The 12,418-nt window shown below is 42.6% G+C and overlaps 1 protein-coding gene across 1 annotated transcript; it reads right to left on the bottom strand.

The window, feature by feature from the left end:
* Nucleotides 1–200: 200 nt before the first annotated feature.
* LOC308336148 (uncharacterized protein) lies at nt 201–10,870 on the bottom strand. The gene is made up of 5 exons (XM_080793413.1): nt 10,498–10,870; nt 10,142–10,218; nt 9,632–9,791; nt 5,366–5,498; nt 201–1,939 (listed from the first exon to the last, which is right to left on the bottom strand). The coding sequence occupies exons 2-5, from the start codon at nt 10,159–10,161 to the stop codon at nt 1,716–1,718; spliced, it is 537 nt and encodes a 178-aa protein (XP_080649539.1). The 5' UTR covers nt 10,162–10,218; nt 10,498–10,870; the 3' UTR covers nt 201–1,715.
* Between the last annotated feature and the right edge of the window lie 1,548 nt (nt 10,871–12,418).

Below are 12,418 nucleotides of genomic sequence, written 5' to 3'. Positions count from 1 at the left end.
GAAGAAGCTGATCAGACCGCTTTGCATAGCCCAGTGGATGGGAAAGTTAGATTAAAAAAAACTCATTCATTGATTCACTCAAAATCTGTTTTGAACCCCAAAAAAAAGCTTAACAGGTCAAATATTGATATGCGATTAATTACAATGCTTCATCGAGTCCCAGCCCTACTTTAAACCTTTTGATAGATGTTTTCAGTGAATCTCTATCAACTGCCACATTATTTACTTTTCCATATCCCAAATGGACATTTACAGCATTTTTCTGTTTCCTTTTGTATAAACTCCACAGAAACTCTATAAACATTCTGATTAAACAAGGATTAGGTCATCTATTTAATGACCATGGGAAATGGTTCACATAGAAACAGTGGTTTCCAGTGGGGGAGTTACAGTGGGGTTATCTTAAATGCAGCGACACAAGAAGCAAATAGCACAGAAAATACCATCTCCAAAATCCAATAGCATACAGAAGACAGACAAAATACACTGAGAATGCCTGACATACCAGCCTGTGGCAGCATAGTTACACTGGAGGTTATGACGGGCTGAGGCTGATGTTAGAGACACTTTGGTTAGTCTTCATCGTACAGTAACAGTCAAAACAAATCTGTTCTCAAACAAGCTCAATCCAACCTGCCAATAGCTACTGTATGAGCTGCTGCCCTGAACTCCAAAATAACACTTTGACCAAAGGGAAATATATTAGGCTGAAGCTAACAGCCTGTGGCAAATCTTCTACATTCCTGTACATGATTAATTTCAAACTTCAGAGATGTATCAAAATCCATTGTATCTCCTGAAGCTTGATCTCTAAATCTAAATAACAAAATAAAAAGACAGTTTGGATCACTTTAACATACTGCATCGCGACAGTGCCAAATGTCAATTATGCCACATCTCTCTATGGCAGAAGATTATCCCATGCAACAAATCGGTGTTAAAGTGTCAGTGGCTATACAACGATGTAAAATGTAGGCAGGGTAGATTTGCTCCAGACCTTTGTCCAATTCCACACCATTTTAAGACCCAGGAAATTACAGCATTCATTTCAGTCACTCTACAAGTTTGTCTGTCAGATAAGTGTCAATCTAAAGCAGCGACGGACAGAGCACAGCAGATAAGGCCATCAGCACCATACAGACGGTAAATCTTGTTTCCCTTCTCTCTCCCTTGCTGGTGTCCATCTCCACCAGAAAAAAAGAAGGCAAAATTGGACTGATCGTAGTTTGCATTGAGCTAAAGTGTTTGGAAGTGGATGAGGACAAATTAATCGATCTGAAGTTCACACCCACGTCTCTGTTCTCCCTCCTGGTGGCTTGTTTGTGTCACTGATTCCCTTTGAGAACTGAGGCTGCTGGTGGTGTTGTCCTAGCTGGGAGTAAATGTCTGTGGTCTGTGGTTGTGAGGCTCACAGGCTTCTCTGTGTCATCTGCTCATCAGATGACCGCTTTTTTTTCTGTCTCTCTCTCTCTCTCTCCAAACAATACAAAGTAGAAAAACAACACACACACACACACACACACACACACAAAGACTCAAACACACGCGCGCACACACACACACACACACACACACACACACACACACACACACACAAAAAAACAAATGTCTGCTCTCACTCTTGCGTGACGAGAGCTAGGCTGGCAAAGATCACAGAGGTTAAAACAGAGGAAGGCATCACTTGGAAAAGGCAAAGTGGCGTTAAGGGACCAGTCTTAAGTGTGCCTGCTCTCTGAGTGCATCTGAATGTGGCTGGAAGGGCCGTCTTGTTGACCGGTTGGAGCTGCAGGGCTCGGGGTGTAAGGTGGCGGGGCTTCACTTATACTAAGCGAGTCTTCTCCCTCAGAAAGGAGCAGGGGGGTGCAGCGAGAAGGGCGAGGCTCGTCGCTGTCATCACTCTGGGCACACTCACTGTATGGAGGAGGCTTCAGGTCCTCAGCTGCATGGAGACAGGGGAGACATCACCCGCTTTACAATGAGTGGAAAACATACAGTCAAGTCATGCAGCACAGGAGCACTTATGCTTTAGTTTAGTGCCTCTGTGATCTTGAGTTGATGGATCAATTCTTGAGCTTAGCCTTATACTCTCACACATAACATACTTGCTGAGAATTATATAATAACCGTGCACGTGCCAAGATCAGAAAAGGGCTCTACAGAGATGAGAACCACTTTAGGCTTGGCGTCACGGTTGAAATGTCACCACTTCCATCGTTCGGTAACCACATCCTAGTGTTACTGCAACCACTGAAGGAGATTTAACTGGCTGCACAAGGGGACACTTATAAGACAGATTCAAAATAGAGCCACCGCAAATGTGCAGCGTAACACATTGCATACAAAAGGTGGACTAATGGGACGGATCCAAAGACTCAGCGAATGAGCCCCTGTAGGAACAATATGTGCGTCATACAACACAAGTTGCAAGTCGATGCTGTTCTTCATAAATGAATGGCCTACTTCATCATACTATCGTGAGACACAAAAGTAGCAAAGATAGTCAATCTAAAAGCTCACAGCACCTTCAGAGTGAAAGTTTTAAGTTTGAAAGAAACCAATGGAGATTTGAGGAAGGTCCCCTACAGTATTGGTGCCCTTGCTCGTTTCCTTCTCTATTCCTGGAACACTACTGTGAGTTAAATAGACGGAGCATCAGGGTGGTTAGGGGGATTAAATAAAAAAGAAAGACCAGCGAAGAGGAAAACTTGGCAGGCTGAACTGAGAGCTTGCCAAGTTGTGGTATTACGCCTGGAGGAGGGGCGTGGGCCCCTCTTTAAGCACAGCCAGAGATGCTGCCGTTTGGGGGTCTCAGTCTAATAAGTCTATGTTGGTTCTGGCTCCATTTTCAACATGGCTAAATCTACAATGTCTAGGGGGGGGTTTCATGTTAGATTAAGTATTTAGCTATACAAGCAAATTATGCATAGCAGATAGAAAGAAAAACAAAATGCATTAAAACAATGTAATTCTAAAATGTGCATAAAGACACAGAGGGGAACAGATGATGATGTTGAGCTTGAAGATAAGAGTTATGCTTCAAAGTCACATTGAAACAAAGTCTGTTGACACTTTTTTAATCCTTTGAAAATAGGGGTGGCATGTATGATGAATGATGCAGTTAAAGTTCAGTGATTGATGGAATATATCAGCAATCTATGCAATCTCGATGCCCGGGGGAAATAGGGCATCAAATTGTATTTGTGTCTTACGTAAAGTATTTCATATTCAAGCATTCTCAGAGCTCCATTATATCCACCTGCATGTCTGAGCTGCCTAGTAATGGGCATGAAAAGCACAATAGTCAATTATCCAATGTGTAACTGGTACAAGTTTACCGTTATGCAGTTGTAAGCACCAAAAACGCTGTGGTAATGATTACGAGATTGTGTGGTCCTCAGCAATCAGTGTCTATTCAATCAGGATAACAACGCAGCAGAGACAAAACAAAGCCAAATTATCCATTTCCTAAACGAGTCATTCATTTCAACCGATGGAAGTCGTTGCTAAGCATTTCCTGACGATACCTGCCATCTCGTTTCCAGACCAGTTTTCCACTGCAGAGCAGGTAGTCAATTAATACGTACTGTTGTACATGCCTATCCCCAATCAAAGATATTGTAACATGTATTTTCGTGAATGTAAATGAACAGATGATAGTTTCCTGCCTCAGATTTCGATAGGTGTAGTTCCAGACTCTATATAGCGTTCGGAGATTGTGGAATAATTGTCTGGCTACCATGAGACTAGACCTACAGGCATACAGCTGTTTTTTTTTTTTTTTTTATCTCAATTAGACTTCCTGGAAAAATAAAGATTATATAAACTTGTTGGGTGTATTCATTTGACAGACTGGGAAAAACTGTCAGCTGAGAAAAATACATACACACAGTCAAAAAGAAATTGTCCTTACGAGATGTCAGGGCATTCCACATTTTTGTGGGAGAGCAGTACTTAGAATGAGAACTTTCCCATGTTTGCTCTGAATGTGGGTGGTACCAGAACATGGTTGCTCCCTCTAGTTGTGTGGCTGTGGGTGTCATTCACTTTGGAGAAGTAGTTTGAAGTGTATGAGGGTATTGAGGGCAATGTCTCTTGGACTACCTTAAATACCAATGCCAGTGATATTTGCTTAACCCAGGCCAAGAAGTAGTTGTATCAGTTGATTATATAACAGGCTGAATGAAACATTTGGGCCTTTGTCTGCTTGGAATGTGCACACAAAGTTCAGCAGTGACCAAGTTTACATGGACAGACTCACAGGACTGAAAACATAATCCCTCGCTTTTGGCCATTCCAGCCTGGCGAGGATGAACAAAAAACAAAACAGGAAATTTCCATCCCTAACACAAACTTTGCAGACGTCTGTCTGTGTACTTTTTTGCTAACTATGAACACGTGAATTGTTATCTTGTTCAGATCTACCTGGGCTCAACACACGTCTTAGTTAGTAGATGTTGTTCTCGAATAATAATCATAATTACATAAACTAGACTAGTGCCCGGCTGTAGAGCAGAGTTGGTAACGATGTAAGTTGGAGATCCATGCCCCACTATGCAACACCCGTTGTACCCGTGTCAGGGTACCCGTTCCACCCATCTGTCTGTGTCCCTTTTATGCCCATATATGGAGATTTCTGTATCCGTCTATGTGTCCCTTTATTCCTATAAAGCTGTGTCAGGCATGCCCAAATATGGAGTGTTAGAACAGGTCAGCTCCATATATGGAGCCTGGGCTGGGGCCCCATCCAGAGTCTGGGCAGAGGCCTTTTGTGGAGGTTCTGGGCAACCGTGGGTGGGTCCAACAGACTCGACTCCGGGCACTGCAGGGGTGTGGAACATGTGTGTCGAATTTGAAGTGGGGCGAACGGTTCTCGAGTTACGTGGATTACAGACGTACATAATGGAGTTCTGTGTCAGGCATGCTCAAATATGGAGTGTTGGGATGTCAGAACAGGCCAGCTCCATATATGGAGCCTGGGCAGGGGTCCTGTCCAGAGGCCTTTTGTGGCGGTTCTGGACAACCGTGGGTCTGACCGACTTGACACCAGGCACTACATTCCCGGTGGGGGTGTGGAACGTGTGTGACGAATTTGAAGTCGGTGGGGCTAACGGTTCTCGAGTTACGTGCATTACAGACATACACACGTACGTACAGACGTGGTGCATTCATAGATGGCCACGGTGCCGTCCCTGATCTAAAGTAAAACAGAGAAGCTGCAGGGTGGAAGTTTCATTATGATTGCTGTATCAAATAGGTCATTATAATCATATCCTGACTGGAAAGGAGAACAAAGGGCACTGCGTGTGTTTCCAAAAAGAGAAGGAAGCGGTGAGTGCTTGGTGTTAAATGTGTTTGCATGCGTTACCTCCAGAGACTGCCTCATATGGCGGAGGCATGTCCAGGTGAGAGAATGACGCAGCTGGTGGCAGGGAGGTGGAGGGTTCCTCTATTGAACCATCATCCTGGACACCATACCAACTAGGCCAGATGGATGTTTGCTACAGAGAGAGAGAGAGAGAGAGAGGGGCAGAGACAATGATTTATACATGCATAGGCAAAAAGAGTAAGATTATAAAAAATAATATGATAAAAGAAAACATTCATATAATTAAAAAGAATGTAGATGAAAAATCACGGCCCCACATTTGTGTGTGAAAAGCAAACAGCAAATGATCATAAGACAGTTGGTTAGGCTGGTTATACTGCAGTCTCTTCAGTCTTCTGTGAACACACAGCATGGAGTCATGGCAACATGTCAACTCTTTGCTATAGGCCAAGATCAACAAGCACAATGGAAACCATACAAAAAATAAATAGCAGGGCTAGGCTATATCCCTGATGGACAACAGGGCTTTGATAAGAAGCCAGGCCGATATATTGGTTTGTCGGTCATAATTTTTTGACAACATAGGTATCGACAATTCATTATACAGCTACTGTATGTGTACCAATTTTAACAACTTCAAACCTGGGGGTCTCCTGCACGCTCAGTTGGGGGCATGTTCTCTCCTCCACATCAGAGGCAATACCCTAGGTAGGGTTGGCGAAAGGGCCTTTCTGTATGGAGTTTCATCTCCCCGTGTCCCTTAGGGTAGGTACCCGCACAAAAAACATGCAGAAATCCTGGTCTCTATACTGCCTCCATCAGGTGCCCCTTGTCAGCTGGGGCACCTGATGGAGGGAAAAGGAACTGGTTGTTCCTTTCCCCTCCATGTGCCTTCCACAATCCACACGCTACTTCCTACCGGGGGAACTCCCCACTGGCAGGTGATAAGAAGCAGCCTGCTCACTCCTCATACATTGAAGGAAGCACACATGCTCAGTTCGGGGCTCTCCCCAGGTTGTCAGAGGGAGAGTAGCGCCAAGGATTACAGTTTAGGCAATTGGCACAGGGTGAAAAATGTATTACAAAATTGCAGGATAAAAATATATATAATAATAATCAATGTACAGGTATCTATTTCATCTCTCTCTGGGCCCCACATGTATCACACTTTTCTGATTAGGAAGTGCTTATCTGAGATCAACTTTTCGTGGAACCACGTACAAGATGGTCAAAGAGGCTTTGTTGAGTGATACTACCTCAACTCTAACTTCCAATATTAAGTTTGATTCATGACACTGCCAACTGGAGAGGGACTAAGACAGTGAGAGGTTAGGGAGGGATAGAGGGAGGGATAGAGGGAGCGTGTGGCGTTTCTCAAGGGAACCATCAGGGCACCAGGTTACTGACAAGGGACCTTCCCTGCCAAAAATCCATTAAAATCATGGGAACATTACACAGTCAAGGATGAAAGCAGAGATGAGAGAGGAGAGGGGAGGAGAAGCGTGTAGGGCGATTCCGAAGCCAACAATATGCAAATCAAGAAGGCAATCATGTCCAAACGAGCCACCAGACACCCGCCTGCACCAAGCAGCAGATAACCTTGCACATCGACGATTATGGCATCCAAGCTGGCAAGCCATGGTAGGCGTAATACTCAAGAGTGGGTTATCTTCCCTTTCAAATTTAGTTACCAGACTGGATAGGTATATACAGTAATATAAACAGAATGGTGGAATGTAGGGATGTACACAATATTGAAATTTGGGCCGATATCCTATAACTGATTAATTGCATGGCCAAATCGATCGTTGATTGATAGATACCTATATTGTACAAAAAAAGCCAGGGTTTACCTTACTCCGGAAAACAGTAATTCTGATTCTGCATGCAGTTGCAGAAACAACATTGCATTATTATTACCTGATTTATTAGGCCTACTGATGGACATATTAGTTCAAACAACTTAAAACATTGTAAAGATGTAACAAAGACATAACATTTACTTAATATTTGTCCAACTCGTTTGCTTTTATTTGTTCTACAGGGAGACCCTTTTGAAAGATTGCCCAGAAAACACTGTTTTAATCTGTTGCCTTCAAAAGAAACAATAGACTGGAAGACAAAGACTGAAAGCCAAAGGAATGAGAAGAATGTGAGGGACAGACAACAGGATTGATAAGAGACTAAAGAGTAGGGAGACAAAGAAACGGTAAGGTGGGTGAGGGGACGTACGTGCGGAAGGAGGTGAATCAATTACAGGACTGCTTTGGCCAGAAACAGTCATTAAACAGGGACAGGGTGTGGTTGAGGAGAACAGCAATATGCACTACTGGACTGTGAAATATTTTCAAATGCTGCTGTCACATGTCAGTTTTATTTAGTTAGTATTTACCTTTTACATCTACATAAATTCAAGGTTGAAATTGAAAAGAAAGGATGAAGCTGTGTGGTCCATGCAGAAGTTTGTCAATGATTTTTTTTGCCTTCGTGATTTCAAACACTAAAAGGACATATGGTGAACCACACAGGACACAACCTCTGACATTATGGTGGGGTTAATTTGAACTAAAAGCCCGAGACAGAAATCTCCTCATTACGGCTTCATTTATTTTTCTAAGATTGGGGTATTTCCTGTTGCACAAGAATTCCATGCTATGCTCAAAATAAACTTGGCCTCTGTCAAACAAACAAAGAGGGGGAAAAAACACTAAAAGCTGGAACAGGGTCCGGGTTAATTAAGTATATATTAGGTTTATGTTCTGATTTTAGCGCGGGGGGGGGGTGGATTTGGGGTAGCTAAACTAAATAATTGGATCACACTTTTATAAATATTCTGTGATTGTAGAATACGGTGGACTCCATGTTGCTCCCTGGAAGGAAAGAAACATGCGCAATGGGCTATATGCAGCCAACACTTCCGCGTTCAGTTTCCTTGGTCTCAATTGCACACGTTTCTTTCCTTCCAGGGAGCAACATGGAGTCCACCGTACGGTCTTCGCTTCCTAACCTTATTTAATTAACCTTGGTGTTCCGGCAGCGAGTTCAGCCAGAGCCATCTAATAGAAGAGTTGAGATATTGAGGGGGCAGAAAACAGCCCGCTCATGTACTCGGCGCTACTCGCGTGAGCCCATAGACTCCAATGCATTCCACAAACTTCCGGTTGTCCCCATATGAAGCCTTCAAATAGGGACAAACCAATAGAAGTCTAAGTAGAAGAGCCGCCATTGGACTGGCCCCATGAAGTGAGGTGCGTAACTCTGGCTTCAGCCATGTTGTTTGGTGAATGGCTGAACTTTCCACAGGCGAACACTGTCCACACATCGGTGAGGAGTCGAGACTTATCAGTACAACACCATTTAAAGCAAGGCCCTGTACACTACAGCTACTTTCAATGAAAAATGTATTAAATGAATTATCATAATTATTAATAATAGCTCTGTAATCTACAATACATTTAAAAAAAAAAGTCATTCCAATGTATTTCAGTTCTACAAAGGGTGTTTTAACCTAACAGCAAGGCTGCAAATATGAAAACATCCACATGTCAAAAATCAAATGTCTGTGATCAAACAACCATTATGAAAGTCAGCCAGGGGAGTGCCATAAACTACACCCAATCTCATGCAGATGTTAACATTTGCAACGTTTGGATCATTGCATTACAGTATGTGCGGCAGAATGGATTGATTAAATAACAAGTGGTACTATGGTAGGCCTACTGCTGCAGTTACAGCCAGGAGTTCCAACTCAAATGAGCAAAAAACAAACAAACAAAAAAAGTAAGTTTCCACTGGAACATTTATGCCTACACCGGTTTTACTATCTGTGTGTTTACTGACCCTGCTGGCACAAAAACTTTCACACCCCTGGGTGAAATTTGACAAACTTACTTGATATCACTCCAGATAAACAAAGCCTCTTTTGCACATTCACCATAACTCCCTCACTGAAAGCACAACTACTCAGAAACTCATGACTTGTCTTGCAATAATATAGCTCAGATGTCAGAACTCAGAAGGGTCAAAAAACTAAAAAGTATGCACATCAGAATGTGCCCACAGGCATGTACACCTACAAACATGCCCTGGCTGTACCCGACGCGACTACAGCCCACACACTTGTTTCTGTAATAACCCATGAAACTGATACAACCTTAACTAGATGCAGTTCAATCATTCATTCCATTCCGAGTGAAAGTGAGTCATCAAAAGCTTCACAGAATATGCATTTGTACTTTTCTGCGTGTGCGTTTGTGTGTGTAGTACTGTGTACACAGAGTAGACCACAAACAAGTCTATACTTACACTCTGTCTCTCACACATTTGGTGGAGGTAGGCCCTTCCTCCAACAATGACTATCTGAGCATTGCGTGGGTTGCTCAGGTACGCTGCCAATTGCCTCTGTCTCGACCGGTACCAGCAGACATAGAAGAATATCTTGATGATAATGAATATGATGACCACTCTATAAATAAGAAGCAGAGAGAGCGAGGATGAGGGTAACCGGAACTCTTAAAAGCATTTAAAAGTATATTAATTTAACCTTTTTTTAACGAATGAGGGGACTAAATGCATTTGTTTTTATTAGGTGTAAGGCCAAATGCTACAAAACATGTGATATCCCGTCATTTTGGGGATAAACAACAAGTTATCAGTAAATATAGGTCTCATAATGATGTACCATGTTAAAATCCTGTACTTTAGTTCTGACAATTTTCACAACTTTTACACATTACATTACGTTTAGGTGGGCTTTCTGATACAAAGTCCACTTAAAAATATGAGTGAAATTTCTTATTGTGCAAGAATACTTACATGTACCAGTACAACTCCATTGTTTGTGAGATGAGATCCCAATCACTGAACACTGCGGCTCATAGTCAGCCACCAATCTGTAGCAGGATGAAAATAAGTTGACAAAAATGTGTTTTGTGGATAACAGGTACAATACCAACTGTCGAGTTACTTTAAATTACGTTACATTATTATTACATAGACAGTAAGTCATCTCACGACAACCATCACTGATCAGATAGGCTTTAAGTCTGTATAACTTCTAAGTTACGTAGCACGTGAAGCAACTGTTAAGATGACTCGTTTGCTAACACAGCGAGGTTGTAAGACTAGAGAAAAAAAACAATTCACCTGAATTCATGTTTGGGTCAACTTACCAGGGCGATGAGCCGAGCAGACCGTAGCAGAGCTAACTTGTAAGGTATCTCATTTCTCTTTCGTCTACCAGCGTGACTTCCGACAAAAATACCAGCTTCAGCTAGCTATGCTATGATGGCTTAGCAGGCCACAACAACAACAACATCAATAACAACAACGCATGAGGAGCACAGCGAACGGACTGGAAAATAAGTCAAACGTACGATATGTATTACTACTCCTTACACGAAATTATACTGTTAACTTGCAGAGTCAGTCAGGTGTAAAGTAAACACGGTTAGCAGTAAACTGGTAAAGCTGCAACTGTTGTTCACTCACGACTCTCGTAGCTAACTAGCGTAGCACACAGTCCTTATGTTATGTATGTCTCACAATGCTGTACTGGCTCAAAAGTGGGCGGTGCCGCGGTGATCCGTTACGCCGCAATTGGTGACCCATCGAATACAGTGACCGCAGCGTTCGCTTTGTTCCTGGTCCGTCAACAAAAGCATAAATTCAACTCCATTATGAAATTCATAATAGATAATACAAATTAAATTAAAATGTATAATACAAAAAAATTAAAAAGAATTACACCTCAGTAGTAGACTGGAAATGGCAACATTTGAAACATTAAACAGTAATTAAATCATTATCTGTGATGGGGTGCACGTTTACTTGATATTAGTGTTGATCTAATCAACAATCAAGTAAATCTAATCACATCTCGTCAAATTGTTTTCTTATAGAAAATGTTCTCTTCATGAAGCAAAATAGACGCAATGTAAGAAACGGAACACGAAAACGAAGCCACAGCCCACATCGTTCGATAGGTGACCCGTTATTGTAAAAACTGGAAAGTTGCGTATGGAAAACATGTCCCTACTGTCAAAATGGAAGTACTGCACTATATATTGCATATATTTCCCTTCCATTTTACACAGCTGCTATAGCATTTTCAGAGGCAACATATAGTGAGGGATACTCAAATAGATTTACCTGTGGGCCACATTACAAAAATGGCAAGGGGCCAGGGGCCATAGATAAAATTACGACATTAATGATACTTGATAACTTCTCTCTTTCAATTGCTTTATTTTCGCAAAATGTATCAAGTACAATGTGCATGCACACAATATGTAAATAAATAAATGTGTTACATTTTCTTGCATAAACACAAAGAGCTGTTTCCATAACTGCACAAATTATTGCACATAACATGAGTAGCTGTTATAATAACATAATAACATAACATGAGTAGCTCTTTGCCTGCCTGCCTGCCTGCCTGCCTGTCTGTCTGTCTGTCTGTCCATGAGTAGTTATTTGTCTGTCTGTCAATGAGTAGCTGTCTTACTGTCTGCCTGTCTATGAGTAGCTGTCTGCCTGCCTGTCTATGAGTAGCTGTCTGTCTGCCTGTCCAATTGTCCATGAGTAGCTGTCTGTCTGCCTGTCTGAGTAGCTGTCTGCCTGCCTAATTGTCCATGAGTAGCTGTCTGTCTGCCTGTCTATGAGTAGCTGTCTGCCTGCCTGCCTAATTGTCCATGAGTAGCTGTCTGTCTGCCTGTCTATGAGTAGCTGTCTGCCTTCCTGCCTGTCCAATTGTCCATGAGTAGCTGTCTGTCTGTCTATGAGTAGCTGTCTGCCTGCCTGCCCAATTGTCTATGAGTAGCTGTCTGTCTGTCTATGAGTAGCTGTCTGCCTTCCTGCCTGTCCAATTGTCCATGAGTAGCTGTCTGTCTGTCTATGAGTAGCTGTCTGCCTTCCTGCCTGTCCAATTGTCCATGAGTAGCTGTCTGCCTGCCTGTCCAATTCTCCATGAGTAGCTGTCTGTCTGCCTGTCTATGAGTAGCTGTCTGACTGCCTGCCTGTCCAATTCTCCATGAGTAGCTGTCTGTCTGTCTGCCTGTCTATGAGTAGCTGTCTGCCTGCCTGCCAGCCAGC

Source organism: Protomyctophum bolini (assembly GCF_963924005.1).
Source record: "Protomyctophum bolini genome assembly, chromosome: 21".
NCBI classification, from domain to species: domain Eukaryota; kingdom Metazoa; phylum Chordata; class Actinopteri; order Myctophiformes; family Myctophidae; genus Protomyctophum; species Protomyctophum bolini.
This window is presented reverse-complemented; position numbering and strand designations above follow the sequence as displayed.

Excerpts from the sequence above, each read along its gene's own strand:
- LOC308336148 (XM_080793413.1), bottom strand. The coding sequence starts at position 10,161 with ATGGAGTTGTACTGGTACAT. Across the intron at positions 9,792-10,141 it reads ATGGAGTTGTACTGGTACAT|AGTGGTCATCATATTCATTA; the intron begins GTAAGTATTCTT and ends TCTTATTTATAG. Across the intron at positions 1,940-5,365 it reads ATATGAGGCAGTCTCTGGAG|CTGAGGACCTGAAGCCTCCT; the intron begins GTAACGCATGCA and ends GTCTCCATGCAG.